This window comes from Bufo gargarizans, chromosome 1 (genome assembly GCF_014858855.1).
Source record: "Bufo gargarizans isolate SCDJY-AF-19 chromosome 1, ASM1485885v1, whole genome shotgun sequence".
Lineage (NCBI taxonomy): Eukaryota > Metazoa > Chordata > Amphibia > Anura > Bufonidae > Bufo > Bufo gargarizans.
Genome location: NC_058080.1, coordinates 517,109,625 through 517,128,029, shown reverse-complemented (window position 1 = coordinate 517,128,029; position 18,405 = coordinate 517,109,625). Strand labels below are relative to the sequence as shown.

General features: G+C 44.4%; 1 protein-coding gene across 1 annotated transcript in view; it reads left to right on the top strand.

Moving 5' to 3' along the window:
• The window catches only part of LOC122933776 (sodium-dependent serotonin transporter-like), a 112,797-nt gene extending 98,224 nt beyond the window's left edge, over positions 1–14,573 (top strand). Inside the window, exon 13 of the mRNA XM_044288787.1 lies at positions 14,225–14,573. Coding sequence (XP_044144722.1) covers positions 14,225–14,305 — 81 coding nt within the window. The 3' untranslated portion in view covers positions 14,306–14,573. The remainder of the gene's footprint in view (positions 1–14,224) is intronic.
• Positions 14,574–18,405: the final 3,832 nt, after the last annotated feature.

The window sequence follows — 18,405 nt, the reverse complement described above, 5'->3', positions numbered from 1 at the left end:
CGGTGACATGATGTCACCGAGCCAGCTCACGTTCTCGCCTCCAGGCAGTGGATCTCTTTGATCCTTCTGCCTCTGAAGTACACGCATATCTCAGGTGCTGCATAATGGAGGTGTCCAGCTGTTTCTACCAGGCAGAGGATCTCTTTGATCCTCTGCCTCTGATGTACCCGCAACTGGCTGCAACTGGACACATATGTCCAGTTACCCGGATGGCTTCCCTTCCCAGGAGGCACGCTGACAAGTACCTGCAGGGGAGTCTTTAAAAGGAACTATATATATATATATATATATATATATATAGTGGGGTTTCGCTCTGGTAGACAGGATTAGCGGACGCAGTATAGAGGCAACAAGTTATTTAGACCAAACAGTTCAGTGTTTTATTCACACTTTAGGCAAGTGACAAAACAAGCAGTCATAATCAAACAAAAAGTCACCTTGCGGTGTTGGTGGAAATTCACACCATGCGGCAATTCTGCCTCAAAGAGTCCTTGACCATAGCAGCACCAACCTGTTTTCACGCCAAACAGGTAGCAAGTAGAGTTGAGCGAACACCTGGATGTTCGGGTTCGAGAAGTTCGGCCGAACATCCCGGAAATGTTCGGGTTCGGGATCCGAACCCGATCCGAACTTCGTCCCGAACCCGAACCCCATTGAAGTCAATGGGGACCCGAACTTTTCGGCACTAAAAAGGCTGTAAAACAGCCCAGGAAAGAGCTAGAGGGCTGCAAAAGGCAGCAACATGTAGGTAAATCCCCTGCAAACAAATGTGGATAGGGAAATGAATTAAAATAAAAATTAAATAAATAAAAATTAACCAAAATCAATTGGAGAGAGGTTCCATAGCAGAGAATCTGGCTTCCCGTCACCCACCACTGGAACAGTCCATTCTCAGATATTTAGGCCCCGGCACCCAGGCAGAGGAGAGAGGTCCCGTAACAGAGAATCTGTCTTCATGTCAGCAGAGAATTAGTCTGCATGTCATAGCAGAGAATGAGGCTTCACGTCAGCCACCACTGCAACAGTCCATTGGCATATATTTAGGCCCAGCACACACACAGGCAGAGGAGAGAGGTCCCGTAACAGAGAATCTGGCTTCATGTCAGCAGAGAATCAGTCTGCATGTCATAGCAGAGAATCAGGCTTCACGTCAGCCACCACTGCAACAGTCCATTGTCATAAATTTAGGCCCAGCACCCAGGCAGAGGAGAGAGGTCCCGTAACAGAGAATCTGGCTTCATGTCAGCAGAGAATCAGTCTTCATATCATAGCAGAGAATCAGGCTTCACGTCACCCACCACTGTAAGAGTCAATTTTCATAAATTTAGGCCCAGAACCCAGGCAGAGGAGAAAGGTCCCGTAACAGACAATCTGGCTTCATGTCAGCAGAGAATCAGTCTTCATATCATAGCAGAGAATCAGGCTTCACGTCACCCACCACTGTAAGAGTCAATTTTCATAAATTTAGGCCCAGAACCCAGGCAGAGGAGAAAGGTCCCGTAACAGACAATCTGGCTTCATGTCAGCAGAGAATCAGTCTTCATATCATAGCAGAGAATCAGGCTTCACGTCACCCACCACTGTAAGAGTCAATTTTCATAAATTTAGGCCCAGAACCCAGGTAGAGGAGAAAGGTCCCGTAACAGACAATCTGGCTTCATGACAGCAGAGAATCAGTCTGCATGTCATAGCAGAGAATCAGGCTTCACGTCAGCCACCACTGCAACAGTCCATTGTCATAAATTTAGGCCCAGCACCCAGGCAGAGGAGAGAGGTCCCGTAACAGAGGATCTGGCTTCATGTCAGCAGAGAATCAGTCTGCATGTCATAGCAGAGAATGAGGCTTCACGTCAGCCACCACTGCAACAGTCCATTGGCATATATTTAGGCCCAGCACACACACAGGCAGAGGAGAGAGGTCCCGTAACAGACAATCTGGCTTCATGTCAGCAGAGAATTAGTCTGCATGTCATAGCAGAGAATGAGGCTTCACGTCACCCACCACTGCAACAGTCCATTGGCATATATTCAGGCCCAGCACCCAGGCAGAGGAGAGAGGTCCCGTAACAGAGGATCTGGCTTCATGTCAGCAGAGAATCAGTCTGCATGTCATAGCAGAGAATGAGGCTTCACGTCAGCCACCACTGCAACAGTCCATTGTCATAAATTTAGGCCCAGCACCCAGGCAGAGGAGAGAGGTCCCGTAAAAGAGGATCTGGCTTCATGTCAGCAGAGAATCAGTCTGCATGTCATAGCAGAGAATCAGGCTTCACGTCAGCCACCACTGCAACAGTCCATTGTCATAAATTTAGGCCCAGCACCCAGGCAGAGGAGAGAGGTCCCGTAAAAGAGGATCTGGCTTCATGTCAGCAGAGAATCAGTCTGCATGTCATAGCAGAGAATCAGGCTTCACGTCAGCCACCACTGCAACAGTCCATTGTCATAAATTTAGGCCCAGCACCCAGGCAGAGGAGAGAGGTCCCGTAACAGAGGATCTGGCTTCATGTCAGCAGAGAATCAGTCTGCATGTCATAGCAGAGAATCAGGCTTCACGTCAGCCACCACTGCAACAGTCCATTGTCATAAATTTAGGCCCAGCACCCAGGCAGAGGAGAGAGGTCCCGTAACAGACAATCTGGCTTCATGTCAGCAGAGAATTAGTCTGCATGTCATAGCAGAGAATCAGGCTTCATGTCAGCCACCACTGCAACAGTCCATTGGCATATATTTAGGCCTAGCACACAGGCAGAGGAGAGGTTCATTCAACTTTGGGTAGCATCGCAATATAATGGTAAAATGAAAATAAAAATAGGATTGAATGAGGAAGTGCCCTGGAGTCCAATAATATATGGTTATGGGGAGGTAGTTAATGTCTAATCTGGACAAGGGACGGACAGGTCCTGTGGGATCCATGCCTGGTTCATTTTTATGAACGTCAGCTTGTCCACATTGGCTGTAGACAGGCGGCTGCGTTTGTCTGTAATGACGCCCCCTGCCGTGCTGAATACACGTTCAGACAAAACGCTGGCTGCCGGGCAGGCCAGCACCTCCAAGGCATAAAAGGCTAGCTCTGGCCACGTGGACAATTTAGAGACCCAGAAGTTGAATGGGGCCGAACCATCAGTCAGTACGTGGAGGGGTGTGCACACGTACTGTTCCACCATGTTAGTGAAATGTTGCCTCCTGCTAACACGTTGCGTATCAGGTGGTGGTGCAGTTAGCTGTGGCGTGTTGACAAAAGTTTTCCACATCTCTGCCATGCTAACCCTGCCCTCAGAGGAGCTGGCCGTGACACAGCTGCCTTGGCGACCTCTTGCTCCTCCTCTGCCTTGGCCTTGGGCTTCCACTTGTTCCCCTGTGACATTTGGGAATGCTCTCAGTAGCGCGTCTACCAACGTGCGCTTGTACTCGCGCATCTTCCTATCACGCTCCAGTGCAGGAAGTAAGGTGGGCACATTGTCTTTGTAGCGTGGATCCAGCAGGGTGGCAACCCAGTAGTCCGCACAGGTTAAAATGTGGGCAACTCTGCTGTCGTTGCGCAGGCACTGCAGCATGTAGTCGCTCATGTGTGCCAGGCTGCCCAGGGGTAAGGACAAGCTGTCCTCTGTGGGAGGCGTATCGTCATCGTCCTGCCTTTCCCCCCAGCCACGCACCAGTGATGGACCCGAGCTGCGTTGGGTGCCACCCCGCCATGACCATGCTTCATCCTCATCCTCCTCCACCTCCTCCTCATCCTCGTCCTCCTCGTCCTCCAGTAGTGGGCCCTGGCTGGCCACATTTGTACCTGGCCTCTGCTGTTGCAAAAAACCTCCCTCTGAGTCACTTCGAAGAGACTGGCCTGAAAGTGCTAAAAATGACCCCTCTTCCTCATCCTCCTCCTCCTCCTCCTGGGCCACCTCCTGTTCCATCATCGCCCTAAGTGTTTTCTCAAGGAGACATAGAAGTGGTATTGTAACGCTGATAACGGTGTCATCGCCACTGGCCATGTTGGTGGAGTACTCGAAACAGCGCAACAGGGCACACAGGTCTCGCATGGAGGCCCAGTCATTGGTGGTGAAGTGGTGCTGTTCTGTAGTGCGACTGACCCGTGCGTGCTGCAGCTGAAACTCCACTATGGCCTGCTGCTGCTCGCACAGTCTGTCCAGCATGTGCAAGGTGGAGTTCCACCTGGTGGGCACGTCGCATATGAGGCGGTGAGCGGGAAGGCCGAAGTTACGCTGTAGCGCAGACAGGCGAGCAGCGGCAGGATGTGAACGCCGGAAGCGCGAACAGACGGCCCGCACTTTATGCAGCAGCTCTGACATGTCGGGGTAGTTGTGAATGAACTTCTGCACCACCAAATTCAGCACATGCGCCAAGCAAGGGATGTGCGTCAAATTGGCTAGTCCCAGAGCTGCAACGAGATTTCGCCCATTATCACACACCACCAGGCCGGGCTTGAGGCTCACCGGCAGCAACCACTCGTCGGTCTGTTGTTCAATACCCCGCCACAACTCCTGTGCGGTGTGGGGCCTGTCCCCCAAACATATGAGTTTCAGAATGGCCTGCTGACGTTTACCCCGGGCTGTGCTGAAGTTGGTGGTGAAGGTGTGTGGCTGACTGGATGAGCAGGTGGAAGAAGAGGAGGAGGAAGCCGAGAAGGAGGAGGTGGCAACAGGAGGCAAAGAATGTTGCCCTGCGATCCTTGGCGGCGGCAGGACGTGCGCCAAACAGCTCTCCGCCTGGGGCCCAGCTGCCACTACATTTACCCAGTGTGCAGTTAGGGAGATATAGCGTCCCTGGCCGTGCTTACTGGTCCACGTATCTGTGGTTAGGTGGACCTTGCTACAGATGGCGTTGCGCAGTGCACACTTGATTTTATCGGATACTTGGTTGTGCAGGGAAGGCACGGCTCTCTTGGAGAAGTAGTGCCGGCTGGGAACAACATACTGTGGGACAGCAAGCGACATGAGCTGTTTGAAGCTGTCTGTGTCCACCAGCCTAAATGACAGCATTTCATAGGCCAGTAGTTTAGAAATGCTGGCATTCAGGGCCAGGGATCGAGGGTGGCTAGGTGGGAATTTACGCTTTCTATCAAATGTTTGTGAGATGGAGAGCTGAACGCTGGCGTGTGACATGGTTGAGACGCTTGGTGACGGAGGTGGTGGTGGTGGTGTTGGTGGTACATCCCCTGTTTGCTGGGCGGCAGGTGCCAACGTTCCTCCAGAGGCGGAGGAAGAGGCCGAGGCGGCAGCAGCAGAATAGGCCGAGGCGGCAGCAGCAGAAGAGGTAGCAGGGGGAGCCTGAGTGACTTCCTTGGTTTTAAGGTGTTTACTCCACTGCAGTTCATGCTTTGCATGCAGGTGCCTGGTCATGCAGGTTGTGCTCAGGTTCAGAACGTTAATGCCTCGCTTCAGGCTCTGATGGCACAGCGTGCAAACCACTCGGGTCTTGTCGTCAGCACATTGTTTGAAGAAGTGCCATGCCAGGGAACTCCTTGAAGCTGCCTTTGGGGTGCTCGGTCCCAGATGGCGGCGGTCAGTAGCAGGCGGAGTCTCTTGGCGGCGGGTGTTCTGCTTTTGCCCACTGCTCCCTCTTTTGCTACGCTGTTGGCTCGGTCTCACCACTGCCTCTTCCTCCGAACTGTGAAAGTCAGTGGCACGACCTTCATTCCATGTGGGGTCTAGGACCTCATCGTCCCCTGCATCGTCTTCCACCCAGTCTTGATCCCTGACCTCCTGTTCAGTCTGCACACTGCAGAAAGACGCAGCAGTTGGCACCTGTGTTTCGTCATCATCAGAGACATGCTGAGGTGGTATTCCCATGTCCTCATCATCAGGAAACATAAGTGGTTGTGCGTCAGTGCATTCTATGTCTTTCACCGCTGGGGAAGGGCTAGGTGGATGCCCTTGGGAAACCCTGCCAGCGGAGTCTTCAAACAGCATAAGAGACTGCTGCATAACTTGAGGCTGAGACAGTTTCCCTGGTATGCATGGGGGTGATGTGACAGACTGATGGGGTTGGTTTTCAGGCGCCATCTGTGCGCTTTCTGCAGAAGACTGGGTGGGAGATAATGTGAACGTGCTGGATCCACTGTCGGCCACCCAATTGACTAATGCCTGTACCTGCTCAGGCCTTACCATCCTTAGAACGGCATTGGGCCCCACCATATATCGCTGTAAATTCTGGCGGCTACTGGGACCTGAGGTAGTTGGTACACTAGGACGTGTGGATGTGGCAGAACGGCCACGTCCTCTCCCAGCACCAGAGGGTCCACTAACACCACCACGACCATGTCCACGTCCGCGTCCCTTACTAGATGTTTTTCTCATTGTTATGGTTCACCACAACAACAAATATATTATTTGGCCCAATGTATTGTATTCAAATTCAGCGGGATATAAATTTGAGGCCTAGTATTTAGGCGCTGGGTGACCGGTATGGATTTAGTGACAGAATTAGACTTGGAAATGCACAGAAGCGTGTGTGTGAAGTTATTCTGAATGACCCAATGTGCACCTTGAATATTATATACCCTTTTTGGGATAGATTTCAAATAGCTCTGATATAGCAGGAACCACTAAATTATGAAATTGCTAAATTGGGAATTGTACTTCAACCCAGAACAAAAAATGTGCTTTGACGGGCACTAAATAACTTTCCCAGCTACAACAGGACAGCGGTAACGAGAGATTTAGAGGGATTTAAATTTGAGGCCTAGTATTTAGGCGCTGGGTGACAGGTATGGGTTTAGTGACAGAATTAGACTTGGAAATACACAGTAGCGGGTGTGTGTGAAGTTATTCTGAATGACCCAATGTGCACCTTCAATATTATATACCCTTTTTGGGATAGATTTCAAATAGCTCTGATATAGCAGGAACCACTAAATTATGAAATTGCTAAATTGGGAATTGTACTTCAACCCAGAACAAAAAATGTGCTTTGACGGACACTAAATATCTTGCCCAGCAACAACAGTACAGCGGTAACGAGAGATTTAGCGGGATATAAATTTGAGGCCTAGTATTTAGGCGCTGGGTCACCGGTATGGATTTAGTGACAGAATTAGACTTGGAAATGCACAGAAGCGTGTGTGTGAAGTTATTCTGAATGACCCTATGTGCACCTTCAATATTATATACCCTTTTAGGGATAGATTTCAAATAGCTCTGATATAGCAGAAACCACTAAATTATGAAATTGCTAAATTGGGAATTGTACTTCAACCCAGAACAAAAAATGTGCTTTGACGGACACTAAATATCTTGCCCAGCAACAACAGTACAGCGGTGGGTAACGAGAGATTTAGAGGGATTTAAATTTGAGGCCTAGTATTTAGGCGCTGGGTCACCGGTATGGATTTAGTGACAGAATTAGACTTGGAAATGCACAGAAGCGTGTGTGTGAAGTTATTCTGAATGACCCTATGTGCACCTTCAATATTATATACCCTTTTAGGGATAGATTTCAAATAGCTCTGATATAGCAGAAACCACTAAATTATGAAATTGCTAAATTGGGAATTGTACTTCAACCCAGAACAAAAAATGTGCTTTGACGGACACTAAATATCTTGCCCAGCAACAACAGTACAGCGGTGGGTAACGAGAGATTTAGAGGGATTTAAATTTGAGGCCTAGTATTTAGGCGCTGGGTCACCGGTATGGATTTAGTGACAGAATTAGACTTGGAAATGCACAGAAGCGTGTGTGTGAAGTTATTCTGAATGACCCTATGTGCACCTTCAATATTATATACCCTTTTAGGGATAGATTTCAAATAGCTCTGATATAGCAGAAACCACTAAATTATGAAATTGCTAAATTGGGAATTGTACTTCAACCCAGAACAAAAAATGTGCTTTGACGGACACTAAATATCTTGCCCAGCAACAACAGTACAGCGGTGGGTAACGAGAGATTTAGAGGGATTTAAATTTGAGGCCTAGTATTTAGGCGCTGGGTCACCGGTATGGATTTAGTGACAGAATTAGACTTGGAAATGCACAGAAGCGTGTGTGTGAAGTTATTCTGAATGACCCAATGTGCACCTTCAATATTATATACCCTTTTAGGGATAGATTTCAAATAGCTCTGATATAGCAGAAACCACTAAATTATGAAATTGCTAAATTGGGAATTGTACTTCAACCCAGAACAAAAAATGTGCTTTGACGGACACTAAATATCTTGCCCAGCAACAACAGTACAGCGGTAACGAGAGATTTAGAGGGATTTAAATTTGAGGCCTAGTATTTAGGCGCTGGGTGACAGGTATGGGTTTAGTGACAGAATTAGACTTGGAAATACACAGTAGCGGGTGTGTGTGAAGTTATTCTGAATGACCCTATGTGCACCTTCAATATTATATACCCTTTTAGGGATAGATTTCAAATAGCTCTGATATAGCAGAAACCACTAAATTATGAAATTGCTAAATTGGGAATTGTACTTCAACCCAGAACAAAAAATGTGCTTTGACGGACACTAAATATCTTGCCCAGCAACAACAGTACAGCGGTGGGTAACGAGAGATTTAGAGGGATTTAAATTTGAGGCCTAGTATTTAGGCGCTGGGTCACCGGTATGGATTTAGTGACAGAATTAGACTTGGAAATGCACAGAAGCGTGTGTGTGAAGTTATTCTGAATGACCCAATGTGCACCTTCAATATTATATACCCTTTTAGGGATAGATTTCAAATAGCTCTGATATAGCAGAAACCACTAAATTATGAAATTGCTAAATTGGGAATTGTACTTCAACCCAGAACAAAAAATGTGCTTTGACGGACACTAAATATCTTGCCCAGCAACAACAGTACAGCGGTAACGAGAGATTTAGAGGGATTTAAATTTGAGGCCTAGTATTTAGGCGCTGGGTGACAGGTATGGGTTTAGTGACAGAATTAGACTTGGAAATACACAGTAGCGGGTGTGTGTGAAGTTATTCTGAATGACCCAATGTGCACCTTCAATATTATATACCCTTTTTGGGATAGATTTCAAATAGCTCTGATATAGCAGGAACCACTAAATTATGAAATTGCTAAATTGGGAATTGTACTTCAACCCAGAACAAAAAATGTGCTTTGACGGACACTAAATATCTTGCCCAGCAACAACAGTACAGCGGTAACGAGAGATTTAGCGGGATATAAATTTGAGGCCTAGTATTTAGGCGCTGGGTCACCGGTATGGATTTAGTGACAGAATTAGACTTGGAAATGCACAGAAGCGTGTGTGTGAAGTTATTCTGAATGACCCTATGTGCACCTTCAATATTATATACCCTTTTAGGGATAGATTTCAAATAGCTCTGATATAGCAGAAACCACTAAATTATGAAATTGCTAAATTGGGAATTGTACTTCAACCCAGAACAAAAAATGTGCTTTGACGGACACTAAATATCTTGCCCAGCAACAACAGTACAGCGGTAACGAGAGATTTAGAGGGATTTAAATTTGAGGCCTAGTATTTAGGCGCTGGGTGACAGGTATGGGTTTAGTGACAGAATTAGACTTGGAAATACACAGTAGCGGGTGTGTGTGAAGTTATTCTGAATGACCCAATGTGCACCTTCAATATTATATACCCTTTTAGGGATAGATTCCAAATAGCTCTGATATAGCAGGAACCACTAAATTATGAAATTGCTAAATTGGGAATTGTACTTCAACCCAGAACAAAAAATGTGCTTTGACGGACACTAAATATCTTGCCCAGCAACAACAGTACAGCGGTAACGAGAGATTTAGAGGGATTTAAATTTGAGGCCTAGTATTTAGGCGCTGGGTGACAGGTATGGGTTTAGTGACAGAATTAGACTTGGAAATACACAGTAGCGGGTGTGTGTGAAGTTATTCTGAATGACCCAATGTGCACCTTCAATATTATATACCCTTTTAGGGATAGATTCCAAATAGCTCTGATATAGCAGGAACCACTAAATTATGAAATTGCTAAATTGGGAATTGTACTTCAACCCAGAACAAAAAATGTGCTTTGACGGACACTAAATATCTTGCCCAGCAACAACAGTACAGCGGTAACGAGAGATTTAGAGGGATTTAAATTTGAGGCCTAGTATTTAGGCGCTGGGTGACAGGTATGGGTTTAGTGACAGAATTAGACTTGGAAATACACAGTAGCGGGTGTGTGTGAAGTTATTCTGAATGACCCAATGTGCACCTTCAATATTATATACCCTTTTTGGGATAGATTTCAAATAGCTCTGATATAGCAGGAACCACTAAATTATGAAATTGCTAAATTGGGAATTGTATTTCAACCCAGAACAAGAAATGTGCTTGAACGGACACTAAATAACTCGCCCAGCTACAGCACTAGGGACAGATTTAGCTGGATATAAATTTGAGGCCTAGTATTTAGGCGCTGGGTGACCGGTATGGATTTAGTGACAGAATTAGACTGGGATATGGCCAAAAAATAAACAGACTATTGCTGGTTAAATGCACTTGGTGTGACAGCTTCACCCTGATGTAGGCTTTAGCCAAAAAACAACCACACCATTGAGGGTTAAATGCACTTGGTGACAGGCGCAGCTTGCCCCTAATTTTGTATATGGCCAAAAAATGAACAGACTATTGCTGGTTAAATGCACTTGGTGTGACAGCTTCACCCTGATGTAGGCTTTAGCCAAAAAACAACCACACCATTGAGGGTTAAATGCACTTGGTGACAGGCGCAGCTTGCCCCTGATTTTGTATATGGCCAAAAAATGAACAGACTATTGCTGGTTAAATGCACTTGGTGTGACAGCTTCACCCTGATGTAGGCTTTAGCCAAAAAACAACCACACCATTGAGGGTTAAATGCACTTGGTGACAGGCGCAGCTTGCCCCTGATTTTGTATATGGCCAAAAAATGAACAGACTATTGCTGGTTAAATGCACTTGGTGTGACAGCTTCACCCTGATGTAGGCTTTAGCCAAAAAACAACCACACCATTGAGGGTTAAATGCACTTGGTCGCAGCTTGTGCTGGCGCACCACAAGACACAAAATGGCCGCCGATCACCCCAGAAAAATGAGACTGACAAACGGTCTGTGCAGCCTAAAAACAGTGAGCAATTGAGGATCAGCAGCTCAATGATCCACAGCTGCAGATCGATCAGTTAATCAAGTCCTTTGGAGGAGTTAATCTGCCTAATCTCGCCCTACTGTCGCAGCCGCAACCTCTCCCTACGCTAATCAGAGCAGAGTGACGGGCGGCGCTATGTGACTCCAGCTTAAATAGAGGCTGGGTCACATGGTGCTCTGGCCAATCACAGCCATGCCAATAGTAGGCATGGCTGTGATGGCCTCTTGGGGCAAGTAGTATGACGCTTGTTGATTGGCTGCTTTGCAGCCTTTCAAAAAGCGCCAAGAAAGCGTCACAAAAGCGCCAAGAAAGCGACGAACACCGAACCCGGACTTTTACGAAAATGTCCGGGTTCGGGTCCGTGTCACGGACACCCCAAAATTCGGTACGAACCCGAACTATACAGTTCGAGTTCGCTCATCCCTAGTAGCAAGCCTTCATTCAGACACAAGGCTCCCAGATCCCACAGAGACATGGCTTCTGAGCCCAGCTGCCTATTTAAGGACAGCCAGGTGCTGCCAAAACCCAGACTGGCACTTAAAATCCGGTCTGGTATTTGACCTCACCTGGCTGTAAATCAGCCCAGCAGCACATGCTGGGAGGAAAATACCTGTTTTCCCAGACAAAACCTCTCACTGTGTCACAAGATACATATATATATATATATATATATATATATATATACACAGTATAACTGGGCACTTCCCTCTACAGGGGGCACTACTAAAGTGGAGAGCATCTCTAAGGGGGCATATTATATATACATATATAAACATATCTAGGGGGTACCTTGGAACCGAACCTGAGTTCGGGAATTTTTTTTTACAGTACAAATTAATTTATGAAGTTATTACCCAAAGTCTTGCGAGACTTCGTGAAGCAATAACTTCGGCTCATCAGAGCCAATACATTCTAATACTGTACGGAGCTCCTGCTCTTTACAGTATTGGAACAAGGTTTGATGTGAATCAACTTCAGATGTTTCATCCGAAGCCGATTTGGTCATCCCTAGTCATCATTATCAGATCTGCAGGTTCCACCTACAACATGTGGCCACTTTTGTTTTTCTTTTCCAGGGCCACTTTAAGTTTCCAGTCTGTCCCTCATGATGCCACAAGGTTTGCACAACTGGATTTGTGCTAAATTATAAGAATCAGGGGAAAGGTTCTGAATCCTTTTTTATTTTAGTTTTTCCCTTTTAATAAATTAGAAAACATTTCTAAAATTCAGTTTTTACTTTTTCATTATGGGGTATCAGTGTTCCAGACTAAAAAAAATACCTAGGAGCCATTGGCTCCTATACTGAAAAAAATGTAGGCGCCAAATAAAATTTTTAGTTGCCAAATTTAAAATACATATGATTATGATAAAAAAAAAAAATCATAGGAGGTAAAACGCAGGTCACAGTAGTGAGCCAGCTCTTTGACAGCATACTGCCTGCTAGCACTATGAACCATACAGGAGAATACAGCACCACATACCTCTTACATCCAGTGATGTCTCCTGTGATATAGATGTTCTCTTTCCCCAGCTCACTCGTTTGACCAAGACCACCATGACAGACTTTTTTAGCTGTGTCCTTTCTTTGCAGTTTGTTACACAGACATGTTAGATTTCTCAGTTTTTTCATCAACCGCCCCACCTTTTCAACACAAACTACCCATCCTGGTGTCCCAACAATGTCATCCTGCTGCCACTCCCAATACTGTGTTCCCAAATATTACGCTGCTGAACAGATATTGACCCCAGTAGAGATAATGGGGGAGATTTATCAAAGTGGTGTAAAGGAAAACTAGCTTAGTTGCCCATAGCAACCAATCAGAATTCACCTTACATTTTTCAGAGCTCCTTTGGAAAATGAAAGATGAAATCTCATTCATTGCTTTGGGCAACTAAGTAATTTTTCATTTACACCTGTTTGATAAATGTCTTCCAATGTCCCTATAATGCCCCCAGCAATTATTATAATGCCCCTAGTAATAATGTCCACTAAAATGCCCTAAGTAATTATAATAAAACCCTACATTGTGCTCCCAGTAATAATGCATGTATAGTATCCCAAAAAATAATGTCCGCTAATATGCCCCTACAGTGCCTCTAGCATTAATATCCCAATTTTACCCCTCAGTAAAAATGCCATTATATTGCCCCTAAAATTAATAATGTCACCTACAGTGCCCCCAATATCCTGCTATAGTGCCTCAGTATTAAAAGTCCCGAGTGGCACCAGTAATGCCCTTATACTATACCCAGTATTACAAATTCTCCTATAGTGCCCCCAATAATGCTGCCAGCTATGTCCCCTACAGTGCCCGTCCAGTAGTAGTGTCCCCCACAGTAGTAATGTCTCCCACAGTGCCCCTCCAGTAGTAATTTCCCCTACAGTTCCCGCCCAATAGTGTCCCCCACACTGTCTTCCTCTCTCTCCCCATTAATATCCCCCACATTGCCCCCCAGTAATGTCCCTCATAGTGCTCATTCCCCCCCCCTTGAGTAATGTCTTCCAAAGTGCCCCTTCAGTATTTATATTCCCCAGTGGTCTCCTTCCTGTCATCAATGGTGGGACGCAGGTGACCAGATGTGCACGTCATGGCACTGCGTCCCTGCAAAGGCGGGCACAACTACGTCATCACACCTGCCTGCACTGGGATTTACTACAGCCTATGAGGGTGAATGGCAGGGAACTATCGGCTCCTGTGCCCGGCCACAGTGTTCAACTGCATCGCTGTCCTGGGTAGGTCTAGTCCGAAATGGCGAGAAGCCCAATAAGTCTTGTCGCCATTTGCAATAAATGCATGGGTGACCATTTTGATCACCATCTGGAGCACTAGGTATTGAGTGCAGATTGATGGGGGAAACTTGAACTTTTTTGATTTTAGCACAAAGCCACAAAATAACAAAATGTGACTTTCTGAATGCATTGTGCATTTTTTCATGCAAATACACGTTCTCTTATAGACCAAACTACAGATTCTAATATACAGATACAAGAAATTACGATATTAATCAGCACTGGTTAATAATGTCCTCCGCAGTGCTCAGTTATAAGTCAAAAAAGCTTTAATTTAAGTTTTATGTATTTTGATGCCCATTGCTTAGTTTCTTGTTTTTTTTTAATTTCTTTTCATTTATCTTTAGAGGCTGGCTGTTTGTATCCGACCTGAAAATGTTGGGAAAGATCAACACTCTGATTCCTTGTGCGTGGCAATGGCACCCTAATTACACATGTGTGGCCCAAGGGTTTTTCAGGCTAACCTGAGATGTCACAGGGAATTAGCCAATGGTGCTTTAAATAGTCTTTACTCCTCTGTTAAGGGGTTTTGCCAAGTGCAGTACTATTCAGAAGCTGCTGCTGGAGGTACAAATGAAAAAATGTGCAGGTTCTTTTATATGCTTGTTAACAGTTACATGATGCCACAAAATTTAAGAAACGTATTATACAGTATGATGGTTTTGTGTCTTCTTGCTATATGGATGTATGAATAGGAAGTGTAAATAAAAAGTGTTATTCCCATCTCAGACATTGGAGGCATATCGCTAGAATATGCCCCCAATTGTCTAATAGGTCAGGGTCCCACCTCTGCGACCCGCAACTATGCTTAAAATGGAGCCCGCAAAGTCCTGGAGGGCACACCTCCCATGCGCGGTCATTTATTCCTCTGGAATCGCTAAAAATAGCAGAGTGGCACGTTCGGCTATTTTCGGAATGGGAGGCGCACAGTGCAAACGTGGCCACCGCTGCATTCATTTCTGCGGGGCTGACGGAAATAGCTGAGCCAGCGCTCGGCTATTTTTGGCTTTCTCATAGTAATGAATAGAGGGCGGCCGTGCATGCGTGGTGTGCCCTACAGGACTTTGCGGGCTTCGTTCTAAGCATAGCTGTGGGTCACAGAGGTGGGACCCGCACCTATTAGACATTGGGGGCATAACCTAGCGATATGCCCCTAATGTCTGAGATGGGAATAGCCCTTTAAATTCTTCTCACAAAATATATCTATATTTTAATTTATAATTAATTCTGAATTCACTACTGTGTTGTTGTACCATAATCTAAATTTCAACTCTGTAAATGTTATGTATTGCAAAACTTCATTTTTAATTACTGGGTAAAATTAAAATTCATCAGACTTCATGACAGAATCACAGATATCACATGCACTGTTTCTCAAACTAAGCCTCCTTATTTTTTATGCCTAAAGAGAATATAAATAAGTAGTTGTCAAAATGTATATAGCATAGACTGTTATATCTAACATATATTTATGTATCTATTTTGGGGATAAGTGTACACTACATGGCAAGTAAGAGAACCTCAGAATGAACTTAATTTGTTTTACTGAATTACTTGTTTTCTGTAGTTCTTGTATTTCATAATTACATAAAGACACGGCTATAAAGGGGTTGTACAAGAGTATTAAAAATCTCAGACAAGCCCTAAAATGAATTCAAATAAAAAACGTTATGTTCGCCCATTTCTCCAGTGTCATGCTGCGCTGGTCCAGTTCTCCTGTCACTGTTTACAAATAGCGGCGGTATTTTGCCTGGATAAGCCATGTTACCACTGCAGCCAATCACTGTCCTCAGCGGTCTACCCTTGAAAAGTGATTGGCTACAGTCTTTAAGTGCATTATTGCAGCACACCTACGACACTGTGACGTGCAGCTGACCGCTGCTGCCAATCACCGTCCATAATGATTGACTGCAGCAGTCACATGACTTGTAAACAAACTGTGGCAGAACTGGGCCAGCACCGCAGAGGATGGCATGGTAGAAAGGGATACGTTTTTTAAAGGAATTTTAGCCTTGTCAAAAATTTTCAAACAACCCCTTCATTGTTAATAGGAGATTCATTGCTCCATAAATTTACAATGTAACATTTAAAGTACATATATTCTTTCCTGTCTTGTGCAGCTCTAGAATGTTTACATCATCCACATCAGGATGTTTCATCTTCCAAGATGATATGAAATTACTACTATTGTAATGTAAAAACAATTATGAGAAAGGGGTAAGAATAAACGCATAGACAGAATACGACAATATTCCATATGGATATATGGAATTTATAATGCTATTAATATAATATGTGACAAAGGCTTTTAACAGATTTTTTTGTACATGGAATAAAGAACAGAAATTAATGAAAAATGGTCTTTGAGTAAGTATAGTGTCTGACAAATGTGAAAAGAATTCTGCTGTATCAAGTACCATTTAATTTTGCATTCTACCTACTTTCATGATATAACAGACAGTGAAGAATAGTATAATAAGCATGGCAGACAGAAACGAAATATAGTTTACTGAGTACAGCATAAAATAATTGGCATCACACAGGGTTTCTGATTTTAATTGTCTATTTATTAAAATGTTTTGAGGGTTACTGTAATTTATTGTTTTATCCTAAACTGTTCTAATTCTATTTACAAATTATTGTATTGAGTACAATCAAAATAAAGTAAACCAAAAATATGATGTGTAGTATTTAAGTGAATTTGTATCCTCAGGAGTAATTACTTTGTGCAGTCTATTTTATCTAAGCTCAACCATTTGTGCTACAGACTTCTCCTTGTGCCAGATTCTCAACCATACTAACCCCTTGATCTAATGTCACTATAAGCCAGACAAGCAAAAAGATTAGAAGAGGAACAGAAGTATTTGAAGACCCTGCAATTTTGCAAGTTCTCTTACTTAGAAATCATGGAGGGATCTGAAATTCACATTGTAGGTGCATTCCCACTGAGAGACAGAATATTCAGGAAAAAAATAAATAAAGCAGGAAATCACATTGTATGATTTTTAAAGAATGTATTTGTCTTGCACTGCTGAACATAAGTATTTGAACACCTGAGAAAATCAGTGTTAATATTTGGTACAGAAGCCTTTGTTTGCAAATAGCAGAGGTCAAACGTTTCATGTAGTTCTTGACCAGGTTTGCACACACTGCAACAGGGATTTTGGCCCCCTCCTCCACACAGATCTCCTCTAGATCTGTCAGGTTTCGGGGCTGTCGCTGAGCAACACAGAGTTTCAGCTCCCTCTAAAGATGTTCTATTGGATTTAGGTCTGGAGACTGTCTAGGCCACTCCAGAACCTTCATATGCTTCTTACGGTGCCACTCCATGGTTATCCTGGCTGTGTGCTTAGGGTCGGTGTCATGTTGGAAGACCCAGCCATGACCCATCTTCAATGCTCTGGCTGAGGGAAGGAGGTTGTTGCTCAAAATCTCACAATAAATGGCCCCATTCATCCTCTCCTTAATACAGTGCAGTCGCCCTGTCCCCTTCGCAGAAAAGCACCCCAAAGCATGATGTTACCACCCCCATGCTTCACAGTAGGGATGGTGTTCTTGGGATGCAACTCATCCTTCTTTTTCCTCCAAACACGACGAGTAAGGTTTAGACCAAAAAGTTCTACTTTGGTCTCATCTGACCACATGACTTTCTCCCATTGTATACTATACAGTAATGCAGCTCCCACACATTGTATACTATACTGTAATGCAGCCCATACATTGTATACTGTACTGTAATGCAGAGTCCATACATTGTACACCATGGATGTCAAACTCATGGCCCTCCAGATGTTGCAAAACTACAACTCCCATCATTCCCTCATAGCTGTAGTATGCCCAGGCATGATGGGAGTTGTAGTTTTGCAACAGCTGGAGGGCCACGAGTTTGACATTCCTGTTGTACACTATACAGTAATGCAGCCCCCACACATTGTATACTATACTGTAATAGAGCCCATACATTGTATACTGGACTGTAATGCAGCCCATACATTGTATACTGGACTGTAATGCAGAGTCCATACATTGTATACTGGACTGTAATGCAGAGTCCATACATTGTATACTATACTGTAATACAGCCCATACATTGTATACTGGACTGTAATACAGCCCATACATTGTATACTGGACTGTAATGCAGAGTCCATACATTGTATACTATACTGTAATACAGCCCACACATTGTATACTATACTGTAATAGAGTCCAGACATTGTACACTATACTGTAATAGAGTCCATACATTGTATACTATACTGTAATACAGCCCACACATTGTATACTATACTGTAATAGAGTCCAGACATTGTACACTATACTGTAATAGAGTCCATACATTGTATACTATACTGTAATACAGCCCATACATTGTATATTGGACTGTAATGCAGAGTCCATACATTGTATACTGTACTGTAATACAGCCCACACATTGTATACTATACTGTAATAAAGTCCAGACATTGTACACTATACTGTAATAGAGTCCATACATTGTATACTATACTGTAATGCAGCCCACACA